The sequence below is a fragment of the Polyodon spathula genome, chromosome 2 (genome assembly GCF_017654505.1).
Source record: "Polyodon spathula isolate WHYD16114869_AA chromosome 2, ASM1765450v1, whole genome shotgun sequence".
NCBI classification, from domain to species: domain Eukaryota; kingdom Metazoa; phylum Chordata; class Actinopteri; order Acipenseriformes; family Polyodontidae; genus Polyodon; species Polyodon spathula.
This window is the reverse complement of record NC_054535.1, coordinates 94,965,581-94,992,600: the sequence shown is the minus strand read 5'-3', so window position 1 is coordinate 94,992,600 and position 27,020 is coordinate 94,965,581. Positions and strand designations below refer to the sequence as shown.

At 38.3% G+C, this 27,020-nt stretch overlaps 3 protein-coding genes and 1 long non-coding RNA gene across 5 annotated transcripts; 2 read left to right on the top strand and 2 right to left on the bottom strand.

Moving 5' to 3' along the window:
- Nucleotides 1–1,421: 1,421 nt before the first annotated feature.
- Nucleotides 1,422–9,915, bottom strand: LOC121304235 (endothelial lipase-like). 2 transcript variants are annotated; one of them, XM_041235257.1, is made up of 10 exons: nt 9,668–9,915; nt 7,638–7,834; nt 7,100–7,279; nt 6,662–6,773; nt 6,258–6,482; nt 5,464–5,706; nt 4,271–4,391; nt 3,796–4,017; nt 3,555–3,659; nt 1,422–3,020 (listed from the first exon to the last, which is right to left on the bottom strand). In XM_041235257.1, exons 1-10 carry the CDS (start codon nt 9,759–9,761, stop codon nt 3,008–3,010), a joined length of 1,512 nt encoding a protein of 503 aa, XP_041091191.1. In that variant the 5' UTR covers nt 9,762–9,915; the 3' UTR covers nt 1,422–3,007. The 2 variants fall into 2 exon arrangements, with proteins under 2 accessions (XP_041091191.1, XP_041091199.1); XM_041235265.1 differs by lacking the exons at nt 1,422–3,020; nt 3,555–3,659 and having other exon boundaries at nt 4,013–4,104.
- Nucleotides 9,916–17,601: 7,686 nt separating this feature from the next.
- On the bottom strand, nt 17,602–18,340 carry LOC121328600 (heat shock protein beta-11-like). Its single transcript, XM_041273416.1, has one exon. It carries the CDS (start codon nt 18,276–18,278, stop codon nt 17,625–17,627), a length of 654 nt encoding a protein of 217 aa, XP_041129350.1. The 5' UTR covers nt 18,279–18,340; the 3' UTR covers nt 17,602–17,624.
- Nucleotides 18,341–20,887: 2,547 nt separating this feature from the next.
- On the top strand, nt 20,888–21,703 carry LOC121328595 (heat shock protein beta-11-like). Its single transcript, XM_041273403.1, has one exon. It carries the CDS (start codon nt 20,987–20,989, stop codon nt 21,635–21,637), a length of 651 nt encoding a protein of 216 aa, XP_041129337.1. The 5' UTR covers nt 20,888–20,986; the 3' UTR covers nt 21,638–21,703.
- Nucleotides 21,704–22,560: 857 nt separating this feature from the next.
- LOC121304232 lies at nt 22,561–24,968 on the top strand. The gene is made up of 3 exons (XR_005947928.1): nt 22,561–22,759; nt 23,503–23,557; nt 24,870–24,968. It is a non-coding gene; the product is annotated as an uncharacterized LOC121304232 (long non-coding RNA).
- The last annotated feature ends 2,052 nt before the right edge of the window (nt 24,969–27,020 follow it).

Here is a 27,020-nt window from a genome sequence, read left to right as displayed (position 1 = left end):
AAAAGAATGATTGCAGGAGAAGAAATCCCACGTTTTAGAATGGCCTAGTCAAAGTCTGGATCTAAACCCCATCGAAATGTTGTGGCAGGACCTGAAGCAAGCTGTCCATGCAAGGAAGCCCTCAAATGTCACCGAGTTGAAGCAGTTCTGTAAGGAGGAATGGGCAAAAATTCCTCAAAACTGATGTGAGAGACTGACCAACAGTTACAGGAAACACTTAGTTGAAGTCATTGCTGCTCAAGGGGGTGCCACCAGTTACTGAATCTAAAGGTTCACATACTTTTTCACACATGGATATTGAATGTTGAATCATTTGTGGATAAATAAATGTTGAAAAAGTATAATCTTTTTGTGTCATTTGTTTAATCAGGTTATCTTTATCTGTTATTAGGACTTAGATTAAGATCTAATAACGTTTTAGGTTCGAAATATGTGAAAATCCTAACGGGGGTCACAAACTTTTTCTCGGCACTGTATGTGTCTCTTCATTCATTCATTCTCAGGTTTAGATTTCAAACAGCTGGACTTTACAAGCACTGAATTAGTGAGCTGTTGTATTTCCTAGGGGTTACTGCTGTCAGAGTTTATCACATGAATAATAAAAATAACATTAGTTTAATGTAAACATCTACTAACCACCTACCTACTCAAACTAAAAAATAAAATCAAGGCCAAGTCAAAATTACAAATTGTATTCTCATAAACGACTAAAATGAGCTTATGATGTCCCCTCCAAGGGTCACTGAAAGTTAAGATTTTTGTTGTTTTTTTGTGCATTTGTTTCCTGTCCCCTCCTTTACTTTAATCTGCCTGGGTGTTACTGAAAGATAAGATAGCGTTTTTGGCATGTACCTTTTGTCCCCTCTTTTGCTTTTCATAACAAAGCAACATCAAGTTTGGAGGTGAAACAATAAACTGAAGAGTAAGCTTCAACTTCAGTGCAGTACTATATTAAATAATTAAAAAAAATATAGCATACAATTGACATATACATTACTGCACCTGAAACGTGTTGGCCAGCACTCAGACTCAGAAAAGCAGTAACTTTCTGTCACCTGACTTGCTACCTGTGGTAAAATGGAGGCAGAGAAAATGCTTCATAGGACCCAGAGCCCTCAGATTCATCCTCTACCAACCACAATCAGATATGATTTGATACAATCAGATATGATATGAGAAACATACACCAACTTTATTGCGATCACTGTTTAGATAAAGGAATTGACTGCAGTCATCATTTTTGAGAAAATATTGTATCATACACCCTATTCCCACTCAATGCTTGATGAATCCACGTTTTAGCACACAATCAATGTTTTCATTGTACACACTGCATTTTTCTTGCAATTTCCCATTCCATATTCTAAGTGGATGAGGTGTTTATTCACATCAGACGATCATAGAGTCCCACCTGAACAAGTCATATTCAAGAAAGTGCGGGAAAAGTATAGAAATGTGTTTCAATATAACGCACAAACAAGTATAATATACAATGTGGAAAACCCAGTGTTTTTATTATATCTGTACAGTGTTTTCACAGAAGTATTTATTAAACTTATAAATTATATGATAAAATGTCCAAAAAGAAGCACTACATCATTGTAATATCATTTTAAAGCTAAACACAGTTCTTATGATGCATGACGTCCAAAATATTAGCATAGTTCCTCCTTTATAACCATAAAATAATGTCTACTGCAAAGGCATGTCAAAGCTTATTGTAAGGGTAGAACGTAGGGGTTTTCTGAGAACATGGTTAGAAGAATCAATTGCAACTGAGATGTAACTTCGGTCAGATTCTTTCGCTTCGGGCTTCAGTCCTTCCTCGATTAACGTGGAGTCTGTAGTCTCGAAGCTCTGTCCATTATCCACACTACTATAGACCCCACATGCCCTCTTGGCAGACCACAAGTAACGCTGAAGCTTCTTCCTTGTTAAGAAGCCAGTGATTGCAGGGCTCAAGCCAATTGCAATCAACGTCTTCAGTCGCTTGGTGCAATTCAAGTGGTCGCCAATGTCAGACTGACTGCTGTCTTTGCATTTCGCATCATACCTTATTAGTTTCATTAGGAAGGGCATTTCTTACTGCAGCGTGTCATTAAGCACACATGTGCATTTAGACATCAGTTTCTGTTGCTCTTTCCACATGTCTACTCCTGTGCCAGTTGGCTGCTGTCACACTATTGAAAAATACTTAGGCTGGTAGAAGTACATGGGAACAGCCTTTCTGAAACTGTTTTGCATATCTTTAATACCATTTCTTAATTATGTAACAAAATGGTATCATTGACCTTTTGTAAAGCTGTACAAATTTACTTTGAACCTGTGCTCAGTAACTTTTTATATGCCTTCCTCCCTTGTTGAATCAGTTTTAAATGTGAATGAAAAAAAAAAAAAAAGACACTAGATCCCTCTCTAGTAAAAGTAACTATTGCATTGGAGAATGACTACAGGTGTGAAACTAGTCAAACCTGTGTGCTATATTAGTAGCCTTTCCTTTCTCTAGCAAATATTTAGAAATCTTGGTCCAGCTCCAGGGAGATGGATGCATGCAGACTAACTTCTACGTACACACCATAGTATTATGACAAGGGTGTAAGAGGATTCATAAAGAATTTACTTCTCCGACAAAATAAGTTACTTACAAAAATACACAAATATTAATTGGAGCATACAAAACATGTACTTTATACATACACACATCACAGTAACAAACAGAATGCATCGTGCCTTTGCTTGTTGATCTCAGTGGCTTGTAGGCAGCTGGTGTTCAAGCAGGCAGTACAACAGAAGCTCAGTCAGAAGTCCATGTGTAGTTAGAAGGGCTTTCCTTCCTCCCAGTTGGCTAGTATCATTCTGGATCCACACGGCTGCTCCTTTACCGAACATACAGTAGAAGCACCAAAGGGCTTTGCAAGTGCATAGAGAAACATGGATGATGTTTTGGGCATTTCTGCTTCAGTCCCCATTGGGTATGTGGGTCAGTTTTTTGAAGTTTCAGCCTGATTTAATAGTGCAATCTAAAATGGGGGGGGGGGGGGGGGGAGAAAAAAAAAAAAAGTCACTTCAGTAAAGTGCATTTACAATTTCTAGATTATGCTTCCTTTAAGCATTTACAGGGGCAGCTTGTAAGAATTTGCAATGTCCCGCTGTCACCACTTTGACCCGTGATCTACAATGGAGTGACATGATTTTGTGCTTTCTGGATAACACTTACAGTTAAGATAATGGCTTCACAAATGGAACCAAGCATAAGCCTCAAACTTAACTTTACATTTTTCCTGTTAATAGAAAAAGGTTGTTGTTCCCATGTAAACAAGTTAGTGAACTTATTTGGGGGGGGGGGGGGGGGGGGGGAATAAAATTAATCCCCATCACCCACTGTAAAGTATAACCAATTTAGATGCATTTCTATGATGTTGAACGTTGTATACCATTATATGCAGTGGTGACCTTCTACAGACATCACAGCAGCAGCTATACCGTGCAAAGACAACAGCAGAGGCATTTCAATTGCACAGATGTACTTAAAGCAATAGGAAATTTAGTCTTACCTTTTTCTAGGTTTGACTTCCCATCCATCCCGACACTTGACAAACGTTATCTCATTTCCAGGGGTTATCTTGGTTGCAGTTGGATCTTTAGCACAGAAAGTGAACCTACAATATAGGAACAGCATTTAGGGTTTAAAGAGATAAAAGCAGGTGTGATGTTTGAGCATGGACCCTCACGACTTGTTTAAGTGTGTCCACAGCATGGCAGTAAAGGTTTTCCTGGCACGCTGCTTCTACTCACTTCTTTTGGGTTTCTCCACACTTGACACGAATGCGCCGCACCTCCAGTACCTGGTTCTCTTTGGTTCCTCCAAAGAGAAATAAAGACTTAATCTTTTTCCACATCGAAGACAAAGACTTAGGAGCACCTTCCCAGGAGAGTTTGATCTTGAGCAGATCCCCAATGTCTTCTTCAGTGAAGACCAAGAAGGAGTTGGTAAAATTCAGGCCAATCTTGTCCGGTCTGAAAATATATATATTCCTCACTAAGAGGCTGCAAAAAGTTGCAGAGTGCAGCTAGTTTGTTTTGGCACTGCGCGCTGATGTGAATCTAAACAGTTTAAAAGACACACGTTTGTGGTTACAGTCATGACTTTAGTAGAAATATTCTCAAAGTGCGTTGTGTGCATAAATTGGTATGCACCAAAATTATAGTACCACTAGAAGGACTTAATTGTATTTTGTAAAACAGGAGACCTCAAAGTACAGATACTTACAGGTCAACACTGTGGTCTTGTGTGTCATTATGGGCACCGTAAAGTTTAACAAAAAATGTTGGGTCCTTGTCCTCCCCATCGGCTTTGCTAAAAACATGCATCTTCATCTGGTAGTGATAACCTAAAAGGTGATGTACAAAACTGAATCAATTGATACAATGCAATGTTAATTTTCATATTAATGTACTTAATTAAAAAGGTTCTATTTATATAGATTGGCAACTGCATGGTGTACTACTACAGTATCTACTTTTTTGCTGCACTGAATGCCTTGCAAAATAAACATGGACAAGTCTTTGTGAAGGTCTTTTGTTGTATCACTTGATTACACTAACAATTTTTGTTTCTGGGTAGTAAGTGTTATTTCCCAATTGCTTATGCCTCAAAAGTATACAGAATGGCTATTCCCCACAAACTTTGCTTTTGTGACCAGGACGGGTACATTTCAAAATATCACTATTTCCAATGGGAAAACTGGCGGTTGTCTTCGTTCAGTCAAAAAAAAACAGTAAATACGGTATAATCGTAAATCTCAAAACTACTCTAAATCTTTCGATCAGTCATTTTTTTATTAATTTAGTACAAATACATGTTACTTTGGATTCATATGTTTTTTCTGACTGAACGAAGACAACCGCCAGTTTTCCCCATTGGAAATAGTGATATTTTGAAATGTACCTGTCCTGGTCACAAAAGCAAAGTTTGTGGGGAATAGCCATTTTGTATACTTGAGGCATAAGCAATTAGGAAACACTTACTACCCAGGAACAGAGTTGTTACACTGTGTTATCAAATGCAAGTGTTGAAAAAGTCTCTCAATTTACTTCAGCTTAAAAGAAGCAGTATGAATTTTATATTTTCCTTGCACGAATAAACCAAATAAACAGATGTGGCAGTTCGCTTTTACTTAAACTTGTCATGCCTTATTTACAGCATAATGGAAACTTTCAGTACATTTCTACAAGTGCCACAATTTTCACACATACCAATTTTAAAAGACCACAGTACTCCAAGTTAAGAGTACAGTGATGCAAGCAATCAAAGCTAGAAATGAGAAGCAGTGCATAACTAATGGCTCCACACGTTATTTCCTTGTGTAAAGGACGTTTTACCTTTCTAAATGCAGCTTTACTCTTTCCTCAAATTGGACGGTTGTCTTAATTTGAAGGAATACAGAACACCGATTTGCTTACCTCCAAAAGGCATATCTGCCCGTGTTTTGAGGTACATCTTGCTGTTTCTCCTGTTGTGCATCTTCTTGGTATTGTAGCCCAGACTGGTGCATCGGTTTTTCCTGCAGCTCAGGCAAATCCCTTTCTTAAAGCGTCTGGGATCCGTGCACCGGTATGCAAAGCTCTGGTGATCTTTATTCAGAAGTGAATCTACAAAAAGATGCACTGAGCGCTCATGCTCACACTTTACAGCTTCCCCAAAACCTGAAACGCACAAGGGGAACAACTGAAATCAGCAATTCAGAAAAGAACTTGCATTACATTTCAGTATCAGATAATGGAGTGCATCTTCAGAGTAACTATTCAAACAAGGCATGAACATGTAGCACCTCATTCTTTCATTGATAGTCTGGTGGTCAGTTTACTCAGATGCACTCTTGGAAATAAATCACTTCCAATTTATTAAATGTTACAGCCATTTAGAATGTGTGTTTAAAAAAAAAAAAAAAAAAAAGTACAAAAATTGATGCACAAGTTCTAATATCAGACCAGCGTTGTTGGTAATTTTCCCCTGCAGTACCTTTTACTCCATGTCTAAGAATCCCACTTGTCAAATTAAATGGCACATTCACAACATACCCAAGCAAGTGCCTTACTGTTAAACAAATCTACAATTATTCTGACAAGACAGCCGTGAGCCTTTTCTTGCAGTTAAATTTAACTGCGTTATTTTCATAGTGTAGGAAATTCATGGAGCTTTGTTAAACTCAAAAGGCATGTAAAGCTAAGAGTTTAAAATTACAAGATATGCTTACCTCCATAAGCCATTGTGCCCAGGATGTCACTTAAACCACAGCCAGGTTGGATATCCCCTCCATTAGGATAAATGTCAATGTGACCCACAGGTTGCTGGATGCCAATGCTGACACCCAAAGCCTCCCTTGTGTAGGTGTGCAGAACATCCACAAAGTCAGCATCATCAGGAGACAGGCGTTTGTGCGAATCGACCCCTTCAAACATGGGGCCTGCCGGGTCCAGACCTAAAAACAGGACAAAGCTCTCCGTCAGCTATCCTTTAACGTCTGTAGCCCTGTGCTGCTTAATGCCTTCCCCTTTGCACAGCCAGTAGAACTGTGTAAAAAGTCAAGGGAATCTATATTTGCACTAAATGAATTAATACTCATGGAAATACACACAGCGCGATGCGACTTCACTTTACCTGTTATTCTGCCGATTGTCCCATTCACAGAGGTACCAGCATAGCCAGCCACGTGAGCCCCCAGGCTGTACCCAATCATGTGCACATTTTGAAGAGGCAAGTTCAATTCATCCTGCAAACATGAGACAAGAGTTTAAATTGTGATCTTCACAGGTTTATATTTGCTGCCCACATAAACAGATTGCAGCTGCCAGCACCAACCTTAAGCTACACAGCTTTGCACCTCATGCACGCAGATGAACGTCACCTGTTTTTAAACACCGGAAGTTTATTCAAGAGTTTTGCTTGTTTAGTCAAACTAAACCACACACACAGTTTTAAAAAATGGTAGTGTATTTGGAGTGTTGCCTCCAAGAACATACCTTTTACAGTAACTTTAATAAAGCTGCAAGACAGTAGTTATTTAAAACATATCTATACAATTAAACCTGGTCGTACCTTCAACCATTCGAGTAACTTTGCAATGTCATCCCCGACAGTTTGTGTGTGGTTAACAGCATCTGGATACACTTGGTGGGCAAGGTTGAGCCAGTCAACCACAATGACATTGGCTTCCCTTTCACGTTCCTGAATAGCAGAAACCAGCTTATGGAGCCAGTTCTCAAACATACCACTCATCTGCAAGATGAAACAAATCTCTAGTACAGTTGTACCCAGGTTTAGGAAGAGTAACTTGGACAACAAGACAGTAGAATGTTAGGACAGCCTAGTGTGTGTACCAACCAGCTGAACAATTACCAAAGGGTGAGCCTGCAGCCATATCCATGATAGGATGCATTATACAGTAGTTGGGGTTTTTATTTTTTATTTATTTATTTTTTTTAGTGACTAGAATGTCCTCTATAACAGATTTATTTTTTTTAATTAAAACACATCACACCAGAAGTGCAATATTTGGTTAAATTCTCTGTAGAAAGTAGATTCTATTTTCTTTTATCAAGTGGACCTTGTGACGCATCAAGAAATGTGTACTCACAGCCCACCCATGGATCACTAGGATAGTCTTGGCTGTTGCGTTGAAGCCACATTCCTGTAGACTGTCGTTCTGGCCAGGGTTGAGATAACAACCAACGTCATCGGGGTTACGGGACTTCCGAAGGCAATACTTCACATTGGGACCAACAACATCTTCACTGCGGTTTCCATCCTTCAGCAGATCAGCAATGGTGCCATCTGTAAAGGTAGCAACCAGTTATAACATTTCCCCAAGCAAACCAAAGTCTACAATAGCAATGGGTATGGTTTAAGCAGCAAAACTAGTCAATGATAGATGAAATCAATAGTGTCGCCAGCTGAATTATTTCAGTGTCTATCGCTTGTGAAACATTAGAAGGGGGTTGGGTGCTAGAAAATTCTGTATTGTAGCTTATTTTACAATAGCTAGAACAGCCAACTGAGATCAACCTTATTTTCACTATACTGATAGTAGTAAGGTGACTTCATTCATTCAGTGCCCTATGGGAGAACAGGCACATCCGGGGCTCTTATAGAAAGGCTGAAATAAGAAAGAACACTTTGCCCCTTTAGGGTTGCTTCAGGCTTGAAAGAGCTGGAGCTAAAGGGTCAGACAAGAACTGTGGTCGATTTCCCTCATGGGTGGGTACACAGCCGGGTCAAGGGGAAGGCATGTTTGGAGCCAGCTGCCAGTACAGCTGTAGCATGGCTTGTGTTCCCTTGAAGAGAGACTTATCTGCTTAGCCAAAGAACTACACAGGCTGGGCTACTGCAACTTCTGTGTTGAGCACTAAACACACAAATACAGGATTCATCATAAAAGCATAGTTTTATTTGTATAACTATCCTTGTTATGGATTGAACAGAAAGGGAGTTCCATTAGCCCAGTTCCATTTATCACTAAAATATTGAAGCAATTTAATCGGTTATCCCAGCTTTATTTTCTTCTAGTATAGAAGAAATATGGAATATTCCATTCATATAGTAACTAGTTATTTAGCAGTATTATAAAGCTAAGGTCCACCAGGCAAAAAATGTTTCTGCATGCAGCTCCAAAACTGATGAATTCACAGTCCTTCCTTAAAATAGCTAAATATGTTATGCTTGTGACCTTAAATCGAGCACAGAAATACAGTGCATACTTTGTGATAAACACCCAGACTACATAACTTTCTGAAGAGTGTGGAAGCACCCTTAGTCATAGGCTAGGAAAGCCAATATTTAAAAAGGTGCTGCTGAATAAGTCATCCTTATTTAGCAGCAATAGATGGAGGTCTTTAAATATCCATGTTACTGACTTAGCCTTTTTAGTTTTAGAATTTAATGGACTTTGCATCTGTTGGAACATTCATACGAACAGCTGGGATTTTAAATGTTAAATTTATATATTACTTAATATGTCACGACATGCTAAGTTTTTGCAAATAAATTCAGAATCTCAAATTCACCATCTCACCTTAAAACACCCAATAAGCATAACCTTCAACAACATCTCCACTCAGTATTTGTTCTAGCCGGACTGCATCTCCTTATTCGTCTGGTTCAAGCTACAGGGGGTGACCACAAAAAGAACTGGCAATGCCTAAAAGCAGCATCACATTTTGCACAAGCAGAATTTGAAACCAAAGTTGAGTGTTTTAGGACCCAAAAAGGCTGTTCACTTTTTTGGTGTAATTGCATAAACAAGGATTTGAATTTTAGTTGAAATACAAAAGGGAAAGTACATGGATAGTATTTGCATATTAAATCCATTTAGAACTACTGTTAACCGGTCTGCTCTAGCAGTGCAGTGCAGCAACGTTTAAACAACATTCGTTAAACTTAACAGCATTTCTCTTTTTAAATCCAAACCCAAGGTTACACATTTAACAAAACTGCCTTAAAAATAAATAATAAAAATCCTATAACCAGTCCTCATACTGAATTTCAGGTCCGAAATCAATACTGTTTGGCTCATCTGGAGTCAAAAAATGTCCTAAAGTTTATCACAGCTAAGCACATCCTCATTCAATAGCAGCGATTGACAATCCTTTGCATTACTTACGGTCTTACCTCTAAAAAGTCCCTCCTCCTCAAGGACAGAAGATAAGACAGTGGCTACGCAAGTTAAAAAGAAAATCCACAATGAGAAGGCACGTTCTTTCATGTCTTTCCTCAGAGGAAATACACGGTTCTTCAACTTTAATAAATACGTATGATTTAAAAAAAAAAAAAAAACTTCCAATACTTTTTAAAAATAAATTATGTTGTTTCCCTCCTAATAACACGTTCTACTATTTGACCTGCTCAGTACATAAACTACTGGCAGGTTTCTCGCTGGAGTTTTAAATAGTCCTTTCCTTGATCATCTGATCATCGGCAGACACATTTTCTCGAGATCGTGTCATTTCATTGGTCAAGCCCCCAATTTTACCTAAAGAAGGCGGGGCACTGAAATGAATGAATTTTCATTCACTCACAGGCTAGTAAATTTGGGAGTTGATAATACGTTACAATGCTCTGTTGATAGAATAATGGTTTGGAAAGGTTATCATTTATCAGGATTTATTTTTTCTTCAGCCCTTAAACAAAACCGCATTTAAATATGAATACAATTGCTACGCCGGTTGGTTTACTTTTATTTAAAACGAACAGCGGTAACTTTCCAAGATAAACCCGTGTCGGTGTGTGGGACACGTAGTTTAACATTCAAAGAAACTGACTGGCTTTTTGTTTTGTTCTGGTTTCACTAAATGAGATTATGGCGTTTATCCATTCCAAATTACAAAAAAAAAAAAAAAAAAACCCTGGATAATATGGGGGGAGGAAGTGATATGGTAGGCGTATTATTCGTTATCAAAGGAATATATTGTTTAATGCAGTCACATAACTGAAATGGGATTACTTGCGTGAAAACATCAGTATGGTTTTAACAACACAATCCTATGCAGTAATATAGGCCAGTACCATGACAGTAAAAGCGAATGAATGAGAATGCTTGTCGAATGACCGATAGTTACCCCGCTATACCTCCTTCATTGACAAGCAAGGGTTGGCTCAGATTTCGAATCCTGCATGGCGTCCTGCCAGCATTTTATAGGGTCGGCCCACAACTCGTTTAAATAAATGGAGGAGGGCTGGCGCTATAGAAACTCAACAATGCATCTGCTGTCTGCATTGAATACACATGAATTCCATTTCATTGTAGGGAAAAAGAGTACCTGCACGTTTACTGAGCCACGTCAGATCACAATATGCTCATACTCCCGAAAAAAGCGATGATAAGAACACACTTTAACCCAAAAGAAAATTCTTATTTACATTTTCCATTTATTCCTATTTACATTTCTGCGAGCTGCTCATGTTAATTAAAGTTGTAGATTCCCATTCCTCATTCATGTTGGTAGTCCTTAAAAATTAAAGATTTTAAATGCTTGAAAGTAATAAACATATATTTTGATTGAATGAACTATTTTCTTTCCAATGGTGTGTTTTTAGTGAGCACCTCACAGGAAAATTATTTTTAAAACAGTGTACACGGTGGAAAAAAAACATGACTAACATACAAACTAGACATTTAAGTTATTTTCAATGCCAATCGAAAAACAATCTTTTTAAAAAATCTGCCTTTTGACAAAGCAAGGAGAATGTGGCATGCGTGTGGGAAATCGGTCTCAACAAAGGGTTTGCGTTTCTAAAATGAGGTTTTATGAACTTCATGGTTGTTTTTCATACTTTTTTTTTTATCATCCTTACATTTTTGATTAAGGGGAGGGCGAAAGCCTTACATGTAAATAGTGTGTGTGAGTTGTGCGTATAGGGTAGGCAGGGAGGGGGTTAAAATCCTCCCTGCCATAAACCATGTTAGAATGTGGCTGGAGCCTTAATCAAATGATTAATGGTTAATTAGGCTCCAGCCACATGGCTTTTGAGGATGAGAAAATGCTTTGTTTGTGAGGTGGTGTTTGTTCCTGTAAACAGTAGAACATAGTCAGTGAAGGTGAAAGTCCAGCCTGACAGCAGAATTGTTTAACCTTTTATTTGGCCCTTGTGCCTGTTTATTGGTGACTGGCTTTTGTCTATTAACTACAGCTATTCCTGACTGAGTCTCATTCTTGATGCTATCCTGCATTTATAATGATCTTCACGGCTGTTAAGTTGTCTAGAAGCCTGTATAGCTGATGTTAGTACAGTGGTTAGATTGCACTTATAAAAGTGAATTTTAAAAACATTAAATGCCACATGCCGAGGTTTTATTTGATTTATTATACTGTATGGCGGATGCAGGCGTTTTTTGTCTGTGGTTGCAACAGTTTGCATTTCGTGTGATTTTCAATTGAGTACCAAGACATTTCCCCCAAAAAGACACTTTACATGCTTAGTTTTAATCAATAAAGAAGTCCAAGCAGGCTTGTATTTCTTGTACTTTGAGTGTTATCCCTTTCATGCATAGCAAACTCATGAGAGGACGGATACAACAAAAACTCTTCTCGTCTTTATGTGGAGGCTTATGGAAGATGTTTTTTTCCATTGCTTTATATGGTGCACACCAGTCAGATTGCTACAATATAAATACTTAAACCCACATCCTGTGTGTTGTGGAGAATATTTACCTCCAGAAAATAAATATCAGGGACTTACGTTTAAAACACACAACAAAGTAATGGAAAACAATGCAACACATTTTCCATGAAAATATTGATTTATTTTGTGTCCAAAATTACTTTTGCAGCCATTTTCAATGTGTTATACATGAAATGGTTGATTATAGCTAATAAAATAAATCCAGACATTTCCAATGCCGTGCACATCCATTCACTAGAGCTCTCAAATATGCAGTTGAAATAAAAACAAAAAAACTTATGTTTAACAGACGTGTATTTTCATTACAAAACATAAAATATCTGGTATGCCTAAACTACAGAAATCTCTGCAGGCCTTGTTTTCTGATAGTTTTAGCCATCATGGTCATTTCACCTGTACAGGACAATTATTCTCACCCCTTCAAGGTCTTCTGTTCTGTCAGTAACCAACCAGCTGCTTCCCTGATGACTGACAAGCTTTTCAGCCATTAAGATTATGACCCAAAAGACACTGCTGGGGTGAAATGACCCAGAAAATGCAAGTATAACAAATTTCCTGGAAGAGAAGGCTAGCAAACTAGAAACTTTCTTTACCTAGTGTAGCACCAAATGTCATTCAAAATAAATAAAATAAAATACATGTTTGTGATATCATGTTTCTTTGGAACCTGCTCATCTGACACGTGTAGTGAATGGAAGGTATGATTTATGAGAGTATTTTGTTAGCTGCAAGCACTTTAAATTCAAGTTAAACAGTTGATCATAAATGGTACATGTTGATTGTATTAAATTGATCTTACCAGCATCGGATCATAAAACTGACACCATTGAAATCATTCAAAATTGACTCTTTAATGACATCTTACAGTGCATATGAGTAGATTATTAGCCATTGTTTATATCAATTTTTAAGGTTGCATGCATCAAGGTAATATGTGTCTGTTCCATTGCTGCATTTTTATGTTATTTTGCATACAGATATGGTGTACAATGGCCTTTAGGCACACATTTAAACTAAAGCATGTTCTTTCCTATTTCAATCTGATCACAAATACATTCTTAAGCAATAAAGAACACTCAATGTAATGTACTGTACCGTATGTACATAATCATATATCTAGAGGGATTATTTTTGCCTATTCACAAATTGCATTTACAGAGGTGCAAATTTGGTGCTATGGCACTAGATTCTATGTCCAGGGTACCTCATATAGTGCCAGCAACATTTTTTTTGTATTTATTTTTTTATTCTTTAGCAACCATAGATAATAACAGTTTCTCATTGGGTCTAAACGACCCACATGACCCACCCACACTCCTCCACATTTGTGTTGTGTGGGGGGCTCGATTAGGAAAGGGTTTGATCATTTAGCACCAGTAGGCTCCTCTGGCTTCTGGTGCTAAACTTTCAAAATAGTTTAGCACCAATTTTCAAAATGATTTGCACCCCTGAGATAATGTACAGACTGGATATTGTTATAATACAACATTAAGAAGGCAGGATTACTGAAAATCTTCATTGACCTTGAATTGCCATTCAGAATTCTAAATCTCACTAAATCAACATTTTTAACAGACAATTGTTAATTCTGGCTGTGAGCTTTAAAAAATGATATTCCATTAAAAAATAGCAAATACCCACAAGGATGAAATTCCCTCTCTAAACTTCCACATGCAAGGTAAGCGGCAAAGAGTTTGTGTTAATCTTCTTTGCTGTATGGCAGATTTTGTTATTTTTTAAGCTACTTATATACATTGTTATAGCAACCACATTTTCTAGACTTTGGCTTTGAATTAAATACAGTAAGCAAAGCTGAGGAGGCCACTAAGAGGGTTTTATTGACCATACATGTTAACTGTAAATTGATTGATTATAACTATTCTGGTATTCAAAATGAAATGAAAAGTAATATTGTGTATATAAATACCTGGCTGGTTTCTTCACATGAAGTATCTATAACCTCAGACCTATGGTGAGACATGGCAAGGGTACACAAGCATTTAACTATGTGGTCCCCCATTATTGGAATGACTTTCTTGAATACATGCACATTAAATCCCTGTTCACACGACATATATAATGCAGGATCACATGTTGAAAGCGTGATTGTAAATTAATAAAAACTAAAAAATCTGTTATTGATCTTACATCTGTAGTGTGGTGTGGCAGAGCAAAGCTCTGCCCTTTTTAAATTGGCAGGGATGGGGTTAATTTCCCCTACCTGCCTGGGTTTATTATGTTCAGGTGGCTGGGGTTGATTAGTTGATTAGGTTAATTAACGATCAATCAGCGCCTAGCCACCTGACATAAAAGGAGGCCTCTGCTTCTCATTTAAGAGGAGGGAGCTGAGGAAGCAGGTTGGTGTGTTGGTGTGTTGGTGTGTTGGTGTGTTGGTGTGTTGGTGTGTTGGTGTGTTGGTGTGTTGGTGTGTTGGTGTGTTGGTGTGTTGGTGTGTTGGTGTGTTGGTGTGTTGGTGTGTTGGTGTGTTGGTGTGTTGGTGTGTTGGTGTGTTGGTGTTGCCCAGCCTGGAAACCTTTATTTTTGTGAGTTTGTTTTGGCCCTTGTGCCCTTTCATTTTTGTGTTTATAATAAGTTATTTTTTTGAATTTCAGACTGTCTCTGTGCCTCTATCCACTTGCCAGCCTGCCACATTTGGTGTGAGTAGCAGGATAGTGGCTCCTAGTGAACCTAGAGGCTCAGAGCAGTATCTTCTTTTTTTTTGGAATTTTTGGGAGAATTATTATTTTATTTTATTTTGATTATGGGAAAGAAGAGCAGACAGCGGCAAAGGCAGGAAAAGCAGCAGCTGAAGAAATGTAAGCTGCTGCAGCCACTGCTGGAGGACCCGGCCAGCCTCTTCCCCTGGTGTTTCTGGTGCGGGACGGAGGACCATCGAGGACAGCCACAACTAGGAAGGATGCCCCTACAACCAGACCCAGGAAGAGGTGCAGTATTCACCCCGGGCATCAGGGGCCACCCCACTACCTCCAGCACCACCACCTTCACCACCATCCCAGGAGATCTGGGACTGGTTGATGCACCGAGGCAGCCATCGTCCACGATCTCCCCATAGTTATCAACACGCTGTGGTGTCAAGATGGGGAGAGGTGGGAACAGTGGGAAGAACAACACCACCCAGCGTCCTTCCCAGAGGTTGCCCTCATGGTGGTTAATTACCTGGTGGTAGACATGGGAGATGCCCCAGTCACTCCAATAGAGTGGAGATGCCTTCCCGGGAGCCAGAGAGGGAGGAGCTGCTGCTCCCAGAGAAGGAGGAGCTATGGCCCAAGGATGCCTGCCTTGCACCACCCAAGGATGCCACACCCACTCCGCTCAGGGATGACTCATTTGGATCGCCTGGGGTTGCCAGCTGCTCCGCATCGCTTGGGACTGCTAGTGGCTCCTTTTTGTTTTCTAGGGTTGTCGAGGGTCTGCCTCCGCCACCAGAGGGAGCCGGGTCGCCGTACTACCTTGGAGATCCGGGGCCCCCTCAACTAAAGAAGGCTTGGGGGCTCTGACATCAACCCTGCCCACCATAACAGCCCACCCAAGGGACATAATTGGACTCGAGGGGGGAAGGGGGAAGTTGGCCAGTGTACATGGGGGGGAGGTGTTTGGCAGAGCAAAGCTCTGCCCTTCTTAAATTGGCAGGGATGGGGTTAATCTCCCCTACCTGCTTGGGTTTATGTTCAGGTGGCTGGGGTTGATTAGGTTAATTAACGATCAATCAGCGCCCAGCCACCTGACATAAAAGGAGACCTCTGCTTCTCACTTAAAGGGAGCTGAGGAAGCAGGTTGGTGTTTTGGTGTTTGTGATTTTTGAATGTTTTGAATCCAGTGAAGGCATTGCCCAGCCTGGAAACCTTTATTTTTGTGAGTTTGTTTTTGCTTTATTCGTGTTTAAATTGCTTTGTTTTGGCCCTTGTGCCCTTTCATTTTTGTGTTTTATAATAAAAGTTTTTTTTTTTTTTTTTTTTTTTTTTAAATTTCAGACTATCTCTGGGCCTCTCTTCACTTGCTAGCCTGCCACATGTGGGAATTCAGCACATAAATTATGCAATATAAATGAAGTAAACTTCAAATTATATAAACATTTACTTTGAGAGAAAACATAGATTGAATGCATTAATCAGACAGACACTTCGCAAATATTCCAGTATAAGGGACATGGAGTATGAAAATAAATGTTATTTATATGTAAAAGGAAAATATAAAATAGGTTAAATTTAAGAATGTGTGATAAGCTACATGTTGTTGTCTTTACGAAATAAAATAATTAATGCATTACTATTACAGGACACTGGAATATAGGACCCCTTATTCCAAAACGCAGTTTGTTTTTTATATGCTTCAGAAAATGTAATGATTTTGTTAATTTATAACGCTCATCCTATTCTCTGTGCTATGTATAGGCAATGTGTGTTCTACATACAATTTCAGACTTAAATAGGAACTGTACTCAAAATAACAAGGTTCTCTAAATGCTCTGTACACATAAGAAATGCGTCTTGCTGCGTCAAAAAGTAGAGCATTTGGCCAGTATTTCAATTTTTTTTATCAGCTTTCTGGGTCAGCTGGAAATGCAGGGAGCTGCCATATTGGAACCTTTCTGTCACCGCTGTTACGTCATGTCGTTGACAGCCACCCACACCAGTGAACGCCAGCAGGGTGAATTATGTGAATGCAAAGTGTTCAGGTGCAAAAATAACAAAATGATAAACAGTAACAAAAAGTATTTTTGTGTGCTTAAGTCTTTAAACCAACAAAGGGTGGCCATAACAATGGAAAAGTCAATGAAAAAATCCTTAACGGTCAAAGTGAATTAATTTCTAAAGCAATTCTGCCATCTACTGGCACATTGTAACTAAAACTCACAGAATATTTCAAGCCAGTCTTTCATCACATTTCTAGTGATGAGGTCTCAGGCAGGTTTTCCAGCCATTTCCTTACATACGTATACAACATCAGAGGTATCAAAATGTGTTACATTTTATTCACAACATTTGCGAATAAAATACTTGAAGCAGACACTACAATTTGACCACATGGTGTATCTGCCTATTAGGGATACATGCCCTTTAAGAAAGAATATACTTTTAACAACTAAGATCTGGAAATATTAATTCACTATTCACCCATCTTCACTGTGTGCTTTAATAAAATGTAAAAAAACCCAAAACAAAACATATTTATTTAAAAAAAAAACATTTTAAACATTTTCTCTGATAATGATTTATTATAAAAAAGGCTCTATGTGTGTGTGTATATATATATATATATATATATATAATATATAGATATTATATATATAATATATCAAACACACCAATGTGACACACACATATATATATATATATATATATATATATATAAATATATAAATACATTTATAAATAAATACAGAAAAAAAGCAAAAAAGCAGTAGCATTAGCCATCAGCAGTTTGTTCAAACTCCTTGTGTTTTCACCTGGTGTTCTTTCTCTGTGCTACTGGTCATTTCCTGTTCCTCTGTGCTCCTCTCTGGATGGGTCTTCACAGCAGGGCTGCTGTTGATGGGAACAGTTCTCTCAGTCAAGGCAGGCAGTGCCAGACATGGTGCTTCAATCTGTAGCTGCCCGTTGGACAAGGAGCAGGTCACCTCATCAGGGTTCACATCTTGTGGTAGCTCGAATTCCTGTCTGAACTCCTGGTATTTGAAGGCGTAGCCACCTTTTCCATCTTCTTCTTTCTTTTCATGCTTTCCAGTCACTCGCAATTTCTGCCCCACCTGTTTCACGGTCAGCTCTTCGGATGAAAAGTCTTTGGTATCCAACGTCAGAGCAAAGCGGTTTCCTTCCTTCTCTGTCTTATAGGGGATTGGCTTGGCATCAAAGAGCTTAGTGCCCTGATCAATAGCCTCAATCTTTTTAAAGATCAGCTGTTGAACTTGATCCATGAAGTCCATACTTCTCTGCATTTCCTCCATTTGTCTCAGGATGTCATTCTCCATCAGAATGAAGATGGAGCGGGTCTCTGGCCACAGTGTGCGCACTGGCACTGGCCAATGGAAAGCCATTGGTGTGCAGAAGGAAGGCTGGAACACACAAGAGCACTGCATCATCAATGAGTATTCCTGGAGTCTTGTCTATAAGATCTCAGTCTTTGTAGCTTCAGATGTGTTAGTCTGAGTCTGTCTCAGCAGTCAGAGCTCACAGCTTTTATACCCTTACACTGAAACTTGTGTCATGTTCTAAAACTGAATACTCACTGCACTGCCAACTCAGTTCCAAATGCTGCAGGCATTCAGATGCGTTCTAATTATAGTGAACATAATGAGTTATTTTTGTACATGTTATGGTTCAGTTCAGACAGATCAGGTCTTTAATTTGGTTAATTCTAGTTATTCTTAATGTTGCCATATTTGTTACTGATTTGTTTGATTTGGGATATCATTATTTATTTCAGTGTTTCTCATTTCTATTGACTTTCCTTATTACCTACTTATTTGAAATCTTTTAACTTTCCTAAATACCTCTACCATTTACTATGGTATTAGCCTTTCCTGGACCTCTGAGGGGCCAGGGAGTCGTTATCAAGTTTGCCAAGAGATCTTCATTTAATCTGGTGTTAGGGTTTATACTGCTTATAATGTTGTTGTTTTTGTTTAGCCCCTGAAAAAATTACAGTACCATGATTAAGAAGCCTATTGTCAGACGACTAGTCAGAGTGTCTCTAAATTTGTAGTTTTAAGGTGGTTACTTTGTATGTTAATGATGGCAATATGATCTATATATTCTTGTTGTTTTCGTTTAGTTCCTAAATAAATTAATCAAGGAAACCCTTTGTCAGAAGACTAATGAGAACATTAGTTTATGGATGTAACCCTGGTTCTCTGAAAGAGAATACGACCACCAACAATACTTTTGGGACATGCCTGCCACTGGTAGGTATTCGCTGAGCATTTTATATTAGAGCTGCCGATAGGCCCTGCTGGGGAGTGACATCCTCGGTCCCGCCTTCCGAGGGAACAAACACTCCCCCGTGGAGCTCACTTCCTCTTTTGTATCAAACCCATGAAGGCGACTGATGCGACCCTGCAGGTTGTTGGTCGTCTTCTTTCAGGGAACCAGGGTTACATCTGTAACCTAACGTTCCCTTTCAATTCAAAGACGACCACCAACAATACTTGTGGGAAGTATACCAAAGCCATCAAGAGGAAGCATGAGCAGAGAGAGCAGACAAGAGATATCTCGAAACCGCAAAACCAGTTAGCGGTGCGAGCACACAGCCTCAAGGACCCTCGTGTCTAATGAAGGTATAGAGGGACCTACCACATTAAATGTTGGTTTGTCACAATTTTATTGACCATAGACTGGACACTATTAGAAATATTCCAGCTCAACTGGGTGATTCTCTGTTTTCTCTTTTCCCCACTTTTGTTTTACAACAAAGGAATGCTTTTTCTCTTTAACAAATTAAAAGAACAGAACACAATACCTGTGAAAAACACTATAAAAACAAAGATGAATGTGGCTTGGCTTAAACACGGTATAGCTATTTCCTTCACTATACTTGTTTTATCTTCACTAAGCTTTCCCTAAGTACCTTTATAGCATTTTTTTTAACTACAACATGAACAAAATGTTCAGTCTTAATTTTCTCACCGTTACCAGTCACTCACTCCTTTCCACAAAACGACTTCCAAATCTGTCTGAGCACTTTTTTATATTCTCCCACCTGATCATTGATTAATTAAATTCCCCACCTTTCGTACTGAAAGCATGCAATTTCCAGAATTTACAATTATCCAGTTAGCCAATTAACCAATTACCAATTAGCCTGAGCACATTTCTATTTAACCTGTAACTTGCCAACCTTTACTAGTTTTTTCTCAGGTGCTTCACAGCAGGCAGACTTTGTTCCTGATCCACTTTGTTTACCCTACAATAACCACTGCCTCCTCTACTGTTACACGGCCACTAAACACAGTTTGCAGCACATATCCTTACATTAAACCCTAAGAGACTTGCTCTTCAGGTCACATATCTGGGCAGTAACAATGTGTCTGACCCTTAACGTTTTGGTCTGACTCCGAGTCCACACTGCATACTGATTCTTCAGCCTTTCACTTTGGCTGGGTCAGTTCCATTCCTCATACTTTGTTCCACTTGACCAAGGCACCATTTCTCTGAAATTTAACATGTAAATCTGCCATTTCTAATTAGGTCAGATTCTATTTATCTCAAGGTTTATTTGGTATTGTAACAGGAGGAAGTGCTACGTATGTGGGCATGCTCCCTAGCCAATCCGGACTTCCTGATCAGCTCAGCGCCGGGCTCCCAATACACGTCACACTAAAGGTACTACGTAAACTTATCATTATGTCGCCTTTACATTATAAATATATTACCAATTACCTGTACCAAATCACACAACAAAATTACAATTTTGAATAGTAATATTTTTCATGACAAAATACACTGTGTAGAATTATCCAGCTTCTCTGGGAAGACACCAAAAGACCCGGTGTTCACTATAATTAGAATAACTCTGAATGCCTGAAGCATTTAGAACTGAGTTGGCAGTGCAGTGAGCATTCAGTTTTAGAACATGACAGTGATATAATCATTCCTCTCTTACATGACACATAGTGTAAGTATACCAGGAAGCAACATGCAGAAAGTTCAGGAAGTTTCAGGAACTCCCAGTGTGAGGGTATAAAAGCTATGAGCTCTGACTGCTGAGACAGACTCAAACTAGCACATCTGAAGCTACAAAGACTGAGATCTTATAGCAAGAGACGACAAGACTCCAAAATACTCATTGAAGATGCAGTGCTCTCATGTGTTCCAGCCTTCCTTCTGCACACCAATGGCTTTCCATTGGCTAGTGCCAGTGCGCACACTGTGGCCAGAGACCCGCTCCATCTTCATTCTGATGGAGAATGACATCCTGAGACAAATGGAGGAAATGCAGAGAAGTATGGACTTCATGGATCAAGTTCATCAGCTGATCTTTAAAAAGATTGAGGCTATTGATCAGGGCACTAAGCTCTTTGATGCCAAGCCGATCCCCTATAAGACAGAGAAGGAAGGAAACCGCTTTGATCTGACGCTGGATACCAAAGACTTTTCACCCGAAGAGCTGACCGTGAAACAGGTGGGGCAGAAACTGCGAGTGACCGGAAAGCATGAAATGAAAGAAGAAGATGGAAAAGGTGGCTACGCCTTCAAATACCAGGAGTTCAGACAGGAATTTGAGCTACCACAAGATGTGAACCCTGATGAGGTGACCTGCTCCTTGTCCAACGGGCAGCTACAGATTGAAGCACCATGTCTGGCACTGCCTGCTGTGACTGAGAGAACTGTTCCCATCAACAGCAGCCCTGCTGTGAAGACCCATCCAGAGAGGAGCACAGAGGAACAGGAAATGACCAGTAGCACAGAGAAAGAACACCAGGTGGAAAAACAAGGAGTTTGAACAGACTGGTGATTACTAATGCTACTGCTTTTTTCTGTATTTTATTTATAAAATATATATATATATATATATATATATATATATATATATATATATACATAGAGCATTTTAAATCAAATCACTATCAGACAAAATGTTTTAAAAAAAACCATTTTTTAAATAAATGTTTTGTTTGTTTTTTTTACATTTTATTAAAATGTATAATATTTGTTATCATTCTGAACAGTTACATGCTTCTCTAATATAGTTTTTTTTTTGTCTTCTTATTTTGTTCTATTTCTGTCTAACTTACTGCCACTTTGCTTGCAGGCCTGTATTGTTTTGCCATTGATATTGCGCAATTTTTCCAATTCAGTAAAATTAATGTGGAATTTGCGAAATTATTATAATTTACCAGTAAATACTGGGGTGTATGGACTGCAAATACTTTAATTTACATTATAACAAATCGTGTTTTTGTTTTTAATAAAATAAATATTATTTTTACAAACAAAAAAGAAATGCCTCTTAATTTTATACGTATACAAATGATGCTAAATCATAGTAGTGTACCATACTTGTCAGTTAACTTTAGATGCTTCTATTTTTTTACCCAACCTGTTGGGCGTGACTTACCATTTCTGTGGCAATTACTGTAACAAAAAAAACAAACAAACAAAAAAAAAAAAAAAAAAAAACATGCACCTCATGTGTTGACAAAGATTGACATGCACGTTTTAACAAGACCAGTCAGCAACAACTGAGTGTCTGGGCCTGCCTTCCTTCCTCACGTGATCCTGCAATATAAACCACACCTCTTTGCATCAGTGCGCTGTATGACGCCAGCGCGCAGGTTTTCTTCCCGTCGTTCCTGGGCTGTGTCACAGATTGTACATCAAGATGGTTCCTCCACTGCAGGTCTCGCCGCTTATCAAGGTGTGCATTTGAATATAGGCTTGTTAGTTGCAGAAGGGTTACCTATTCGTGATTCTGCTTGGATCGGCTACATGCTGTTTCGTTCCATTCAAACCTCAGTCTGTTTGTGGTTAGGCTCAGAGATCAGGCTAGGCCACGAGTCAGCAAAGTGATACCAAGGTCAGCCTGAAAATAAAGTATATACGTTCTGGGAATGTCATGGAGCAGGTATATTTGTCTGGTATTTTACGATTGCACACTGTCCAGAGATAAATAAATGTGTCCGTTTTTGCATCAAAATGAGTTCACTGTAGAATGGTCGTGAGTCGATTGCGAAGGAAAGTCGGAAAGCGAGTGTCAATGTAGCAGTGCTATAATATTCTACCGTTAAAAAAGACCGTCAAACACAATACTTTCCTATCGTTTGCTTTACTGGATGTACCATTGTATGCATATTTGAAGGACAAATTGTTTCTGGTCATTTCTGTTAGGTCCCCTTGCTGGCATTTTGTCGAGATGTAGTAAACGTTGTTTATACCGGAGGAAATTCTGCAGTGAATACTGAAAATATGGCAAATCTCACTCTTCATTAAATTTAAAGCTCCAAGTATACATAACAAACTAGAGAACTACTGTAATGTTGTGAATGACATACATCGATAGTAGTTCTGAAGCCTTTACTGCGTCCAATACTCAAATGTGTGTTTCATGTGTTTTTTTATTTTTTCATTTCTATCCACAACATTCAGTTGAGCTCTGTTTCGGATGTTGTACGTAATGTGGAAAACGGTTATAACTCCAAACGCAGAAAACTGAAAAACATGATGTAGTACTAACCTAAGAAATGTATTAATACCAATAAATTAATGATTCCCCTACTGTAAAATAAACAAGTGTAATTTTTTCAAAAACAATTTCTAACCCCTATTCCAACAACAAACCAAAAAAACTTTTCTGTTAACTAATTTCAGACGGCCAGGTGGTCAGCCTTACTGGTTGGAATGATCTATGGCAAGAAGAGATATGGTGAGTTTTAGTTTATGTCAAAGAGCTTGCATCAAATTTTACATTGTATTTACCATTGGAGAATAGCAAGTAGCCACCATGGAACCAAACAAGTGGTGTGAAGCACAGAATGCAACACTTTATTTATACAAATGACAGGCTTGCAAACCCTTTATCCTGTTTATACTGCTGTTCATAAGCACAAGTTTGGTTGATTTGATAGTGCAAAGATTTCTGTACAGAAGTACTTGACCAAGCTTGATCACGTTTGTTACAGAAGTTATTCCAGTATAACTGTAATTGCTGATGTATGAATTGGTTCTCTTTGGATAGCTCTCGCCTGATATTGATGAAACTGCAGGGATGTTTGTTTTGAGATGCTTTTCTGCAGAATGCCTTTAACACTAGAACAACCACATGGGGTTACTTTGACCCATACATTTTTAAACTGCTTAGTTATGAAAATGAAAGACATACTGTCGGATACAACTGAAACGTTGCATTCATGAACATCACATCTAGCATTTGCATCGCAGAAGCACTATTTAAATGGAAGATTAAAACATAAAAAGGCTTTATTTATAAAATGAGCACATATATAGCACATTACTACAAAGTGAAAAAATACACAAAGTACACATTTCAAAAGAAATGGGTATGTACATATAACCATGTACAGGTATCATTGCTTCTAATACTACAAAAAAAGAACATACAACACTGCTTCCGGTATGACAGCTGTATTGTACTGTATGGACGAGTGTACACATCTGCCAGCTGACTGTGCCTGCATCCAGGAGCTGTGTTATAAACACACATGCAGTTCCATAGCTCTCTATTGTGTAAACTGGTACCTGTAAAACTGATTTTTTTTTTTTTTTTCCCTGAAAGTTTGTTTATATAAATAAATATATAAAAACTATATGACATACTTTCATATTAGGCACAAGTTGTTATCCTACCTGTCATTTCAGTTTGCTGTATGCATCTGAGTGCAGCTTCTAATCAAAGTGTCTACTTTCAAGATTAAGTATTTCCTTCTGATATATTCACAGTTGCATTTGTGGAACAAAACGAAGGATTTTTGTCTCCCAGGTGCATTGAAAAATAACAACTAGGCTTTCACCGAGTTGGCATCTTGATAAATCCACATAAGTGTAATGGTTGTTATTTGTTACTCAAACATTTCATTCACCACAAGATATAAAACACTAGAATTGAAGTCTTCCCATTAAAGCAAAATCCTTTCTGTTAATGTAGTTTCTGCAGCCTTGGTGTGTGAAGCATATACCCTTATTTAAAGCTGCATTATATTTCTCACAATGTAATGCAGATTACCTGAAGCCCATTGCAGAGGAGGAGAGGATAGTGGAAGCTGCAGAGAAGAAGCAGCGTGAAGAAGCAGAGCGCATTGCAAAACAGCTGGCAGAAGGTACCCTTTCTTGCACTCTTAAAGTGTACAGGGATTCAAGTTATGTTATTTAAAACATAAGTTATTTAGAACATAACCGTGGTACATGGACAGACAGGCTGCAGATAATGCTGGGGTTAATAAACAGGTCAAATTGCAAACAGATTTTAAAAATGTGTGTATAAACTATAATATTTGTGCATATGAAAAAATGTTGATTCAAATTTGATACATTTCCATTCTTTTTACAGCAAATGAAGACACCATCCTGAAATGAGCTGTGAATGAAAAAAATATTCTCCCTTCTTCTCAACCAGAAACTTTGATTTAAAAAAACAAAAACAAAGATGTAATGTTTTGATTTCATAACTGCCCATTGCTGCATGTATAAAGTAAAAGACTAGGAACAATAAACCTTTCCAAAACAAACTTGCATGTACTTCAAAACTAGAACTCTTGTTTCAATGTTTGTTGAACAGGTAGATTCTAAGATCAATTTGTCTCTTGTTGTAAAGGCATGGCTCACAAAGGGTTAACCTGAACATGGAAGAAGGCACCTCACTACTATTACATATGCACCAAGAAACAGTCTCTTTCTAAAATGGTTTAGCCACAATCACATTCCAATTCTGTCCATACTCTTTAAAATTATAGTACCTTACTATTTCACCCTCCCAAATTATATTAAGTAGTGTCCCCAAAAGGGTATGATAAATGCCACAACAGCTTTTAAGTAGTTCCCAAACATATTTATTTGAGGCTCACTTGTTCAGCTTCATTAAGCACTGCTGCCCACTGTTGGCACTTTAAGAAAAATGACATTTTAAACTAACTCTGAATAGACTTAATCTAAATTGTTTGTATATATATTTAAAAAATATTAGTGTGTGTATAGATAGATAGATTTTTTTTTTTTTATAATGGTTCATTTATAAAATCCGTCAATCTGTAAATTAACCAGTAAATGTTCAGATTTACCAGCTCACAAGTCAATGTATAAAATAACCAAGGAGATGTTAGTTATTGCATGTAGCTAAAAAAAACACACACACCTAATCACTGCTGCTGAGATTGCAGCCCACTAATTAGGCACATGGGGGGACCAAACACAACATTTAAATGGTCTGATAAGTCTTGATTATGCCCATTAGCTCAAACAATAGCTGCGGTATGCATTAACTCCGTGGCTACTTTATAAATTCACCTGTGAACTGCTAAATCTACACGTGAACTGTAAAAATACATAGAATGTTGTTGCTCCCGTGGCCCACTGGGGACTGCATCCCACACTTTGGGAACCGCTCAACTAATCTGTTGGTTTATATTATGAGGGGTTTATCATACCTCTTTAGATAGATGAAATGATGCATATTTTTATATTTTCCTGTAGCTATCAGTTTGATTTTTGTATAGCTTATTTCTTCTGTCCCTCCTTGATATATTGCGTTTTGTAAAAACATTTATTTTATATCAAGTGTTATATTGTCACCAGCCTGTTCGCAAGGTATACTATCATTGCTAGCATACGGCAGTATAAACCCAGCACAAACTTATCAGTATGATGAGTAATTGTTTCAGTTCAACTTTATCTTATATTTGGTAGGTTTATGTTAGACATTATGTGCTACATATGTAATTATCTTCCCTGCTCTTCAACTATGAAAGGTGCACAGACTAATCAGGAAGGAGGCCTAATCCCTTACTAATTGCTATAAATCCCAGTATTTAGGTCATTGGCCAGTATAAGAACCTGCTGAGTTGTTTGTTTTAAGAAGGCTGTCTTAGCCAACAAGGTCTAATGAAGACACCGATAAATAATTACCAGAAGACGATACAAACTCACAAAAAAACGGCATAAATTTTTAAGGCAGTGCTTGAAAAGAAACCATTTGGTACAGATAAGGTGTCTTGGAGATACATCTGTTGTAGAAGTCCAAGGCTTCTTGTCAGTTTCAGGCTTTAACTATCAGAAATTTAATTAATGAAAGCCATGTTTTCAATTGCTTTCCCAGAATCCTTATTTAGGCACATTTTTTTGTTGGTACATTTTCATTGTAAAGTTTAGAAACTGAA

Coding starts and splice junctions, on each gene's coding strand:
- LOC121304235 (XM_041235257.1), bottom strand. CDS start 9,761: ATGAAAGAACGTGCCTTCTCATTGTGGATTTTCTTTTTAACTTGCGTA. Junction 7,280..7,637: donor TAGTGATCCATGGGTGGGCT/GTGAGTACACAT, acceptor TTCATCTTGCAG/ATGAGTGGTATGTTTGAGAA. Junction 4,018..4,270: donor CAAGACCACAGTGTTGACCT/GTAAGTATCTGT, acceptor ATATATTTTCAG/ACCGGACAAGATTGGCCTGA.
- LOC121328600 (XM_041273416.1), bottom strand. CDS start 18,278: ATGATGCAGTGCTCTTGTGTGTTCCAGCCTTCCTTCTGCACACCAATG.
- LOC121328595 (XM_041273403.1), top strand. CDS start 20,987: ATGCAGTGCTCTCATGTGTTCCAGCCTTCCTTCTGCACACCAATGGCT.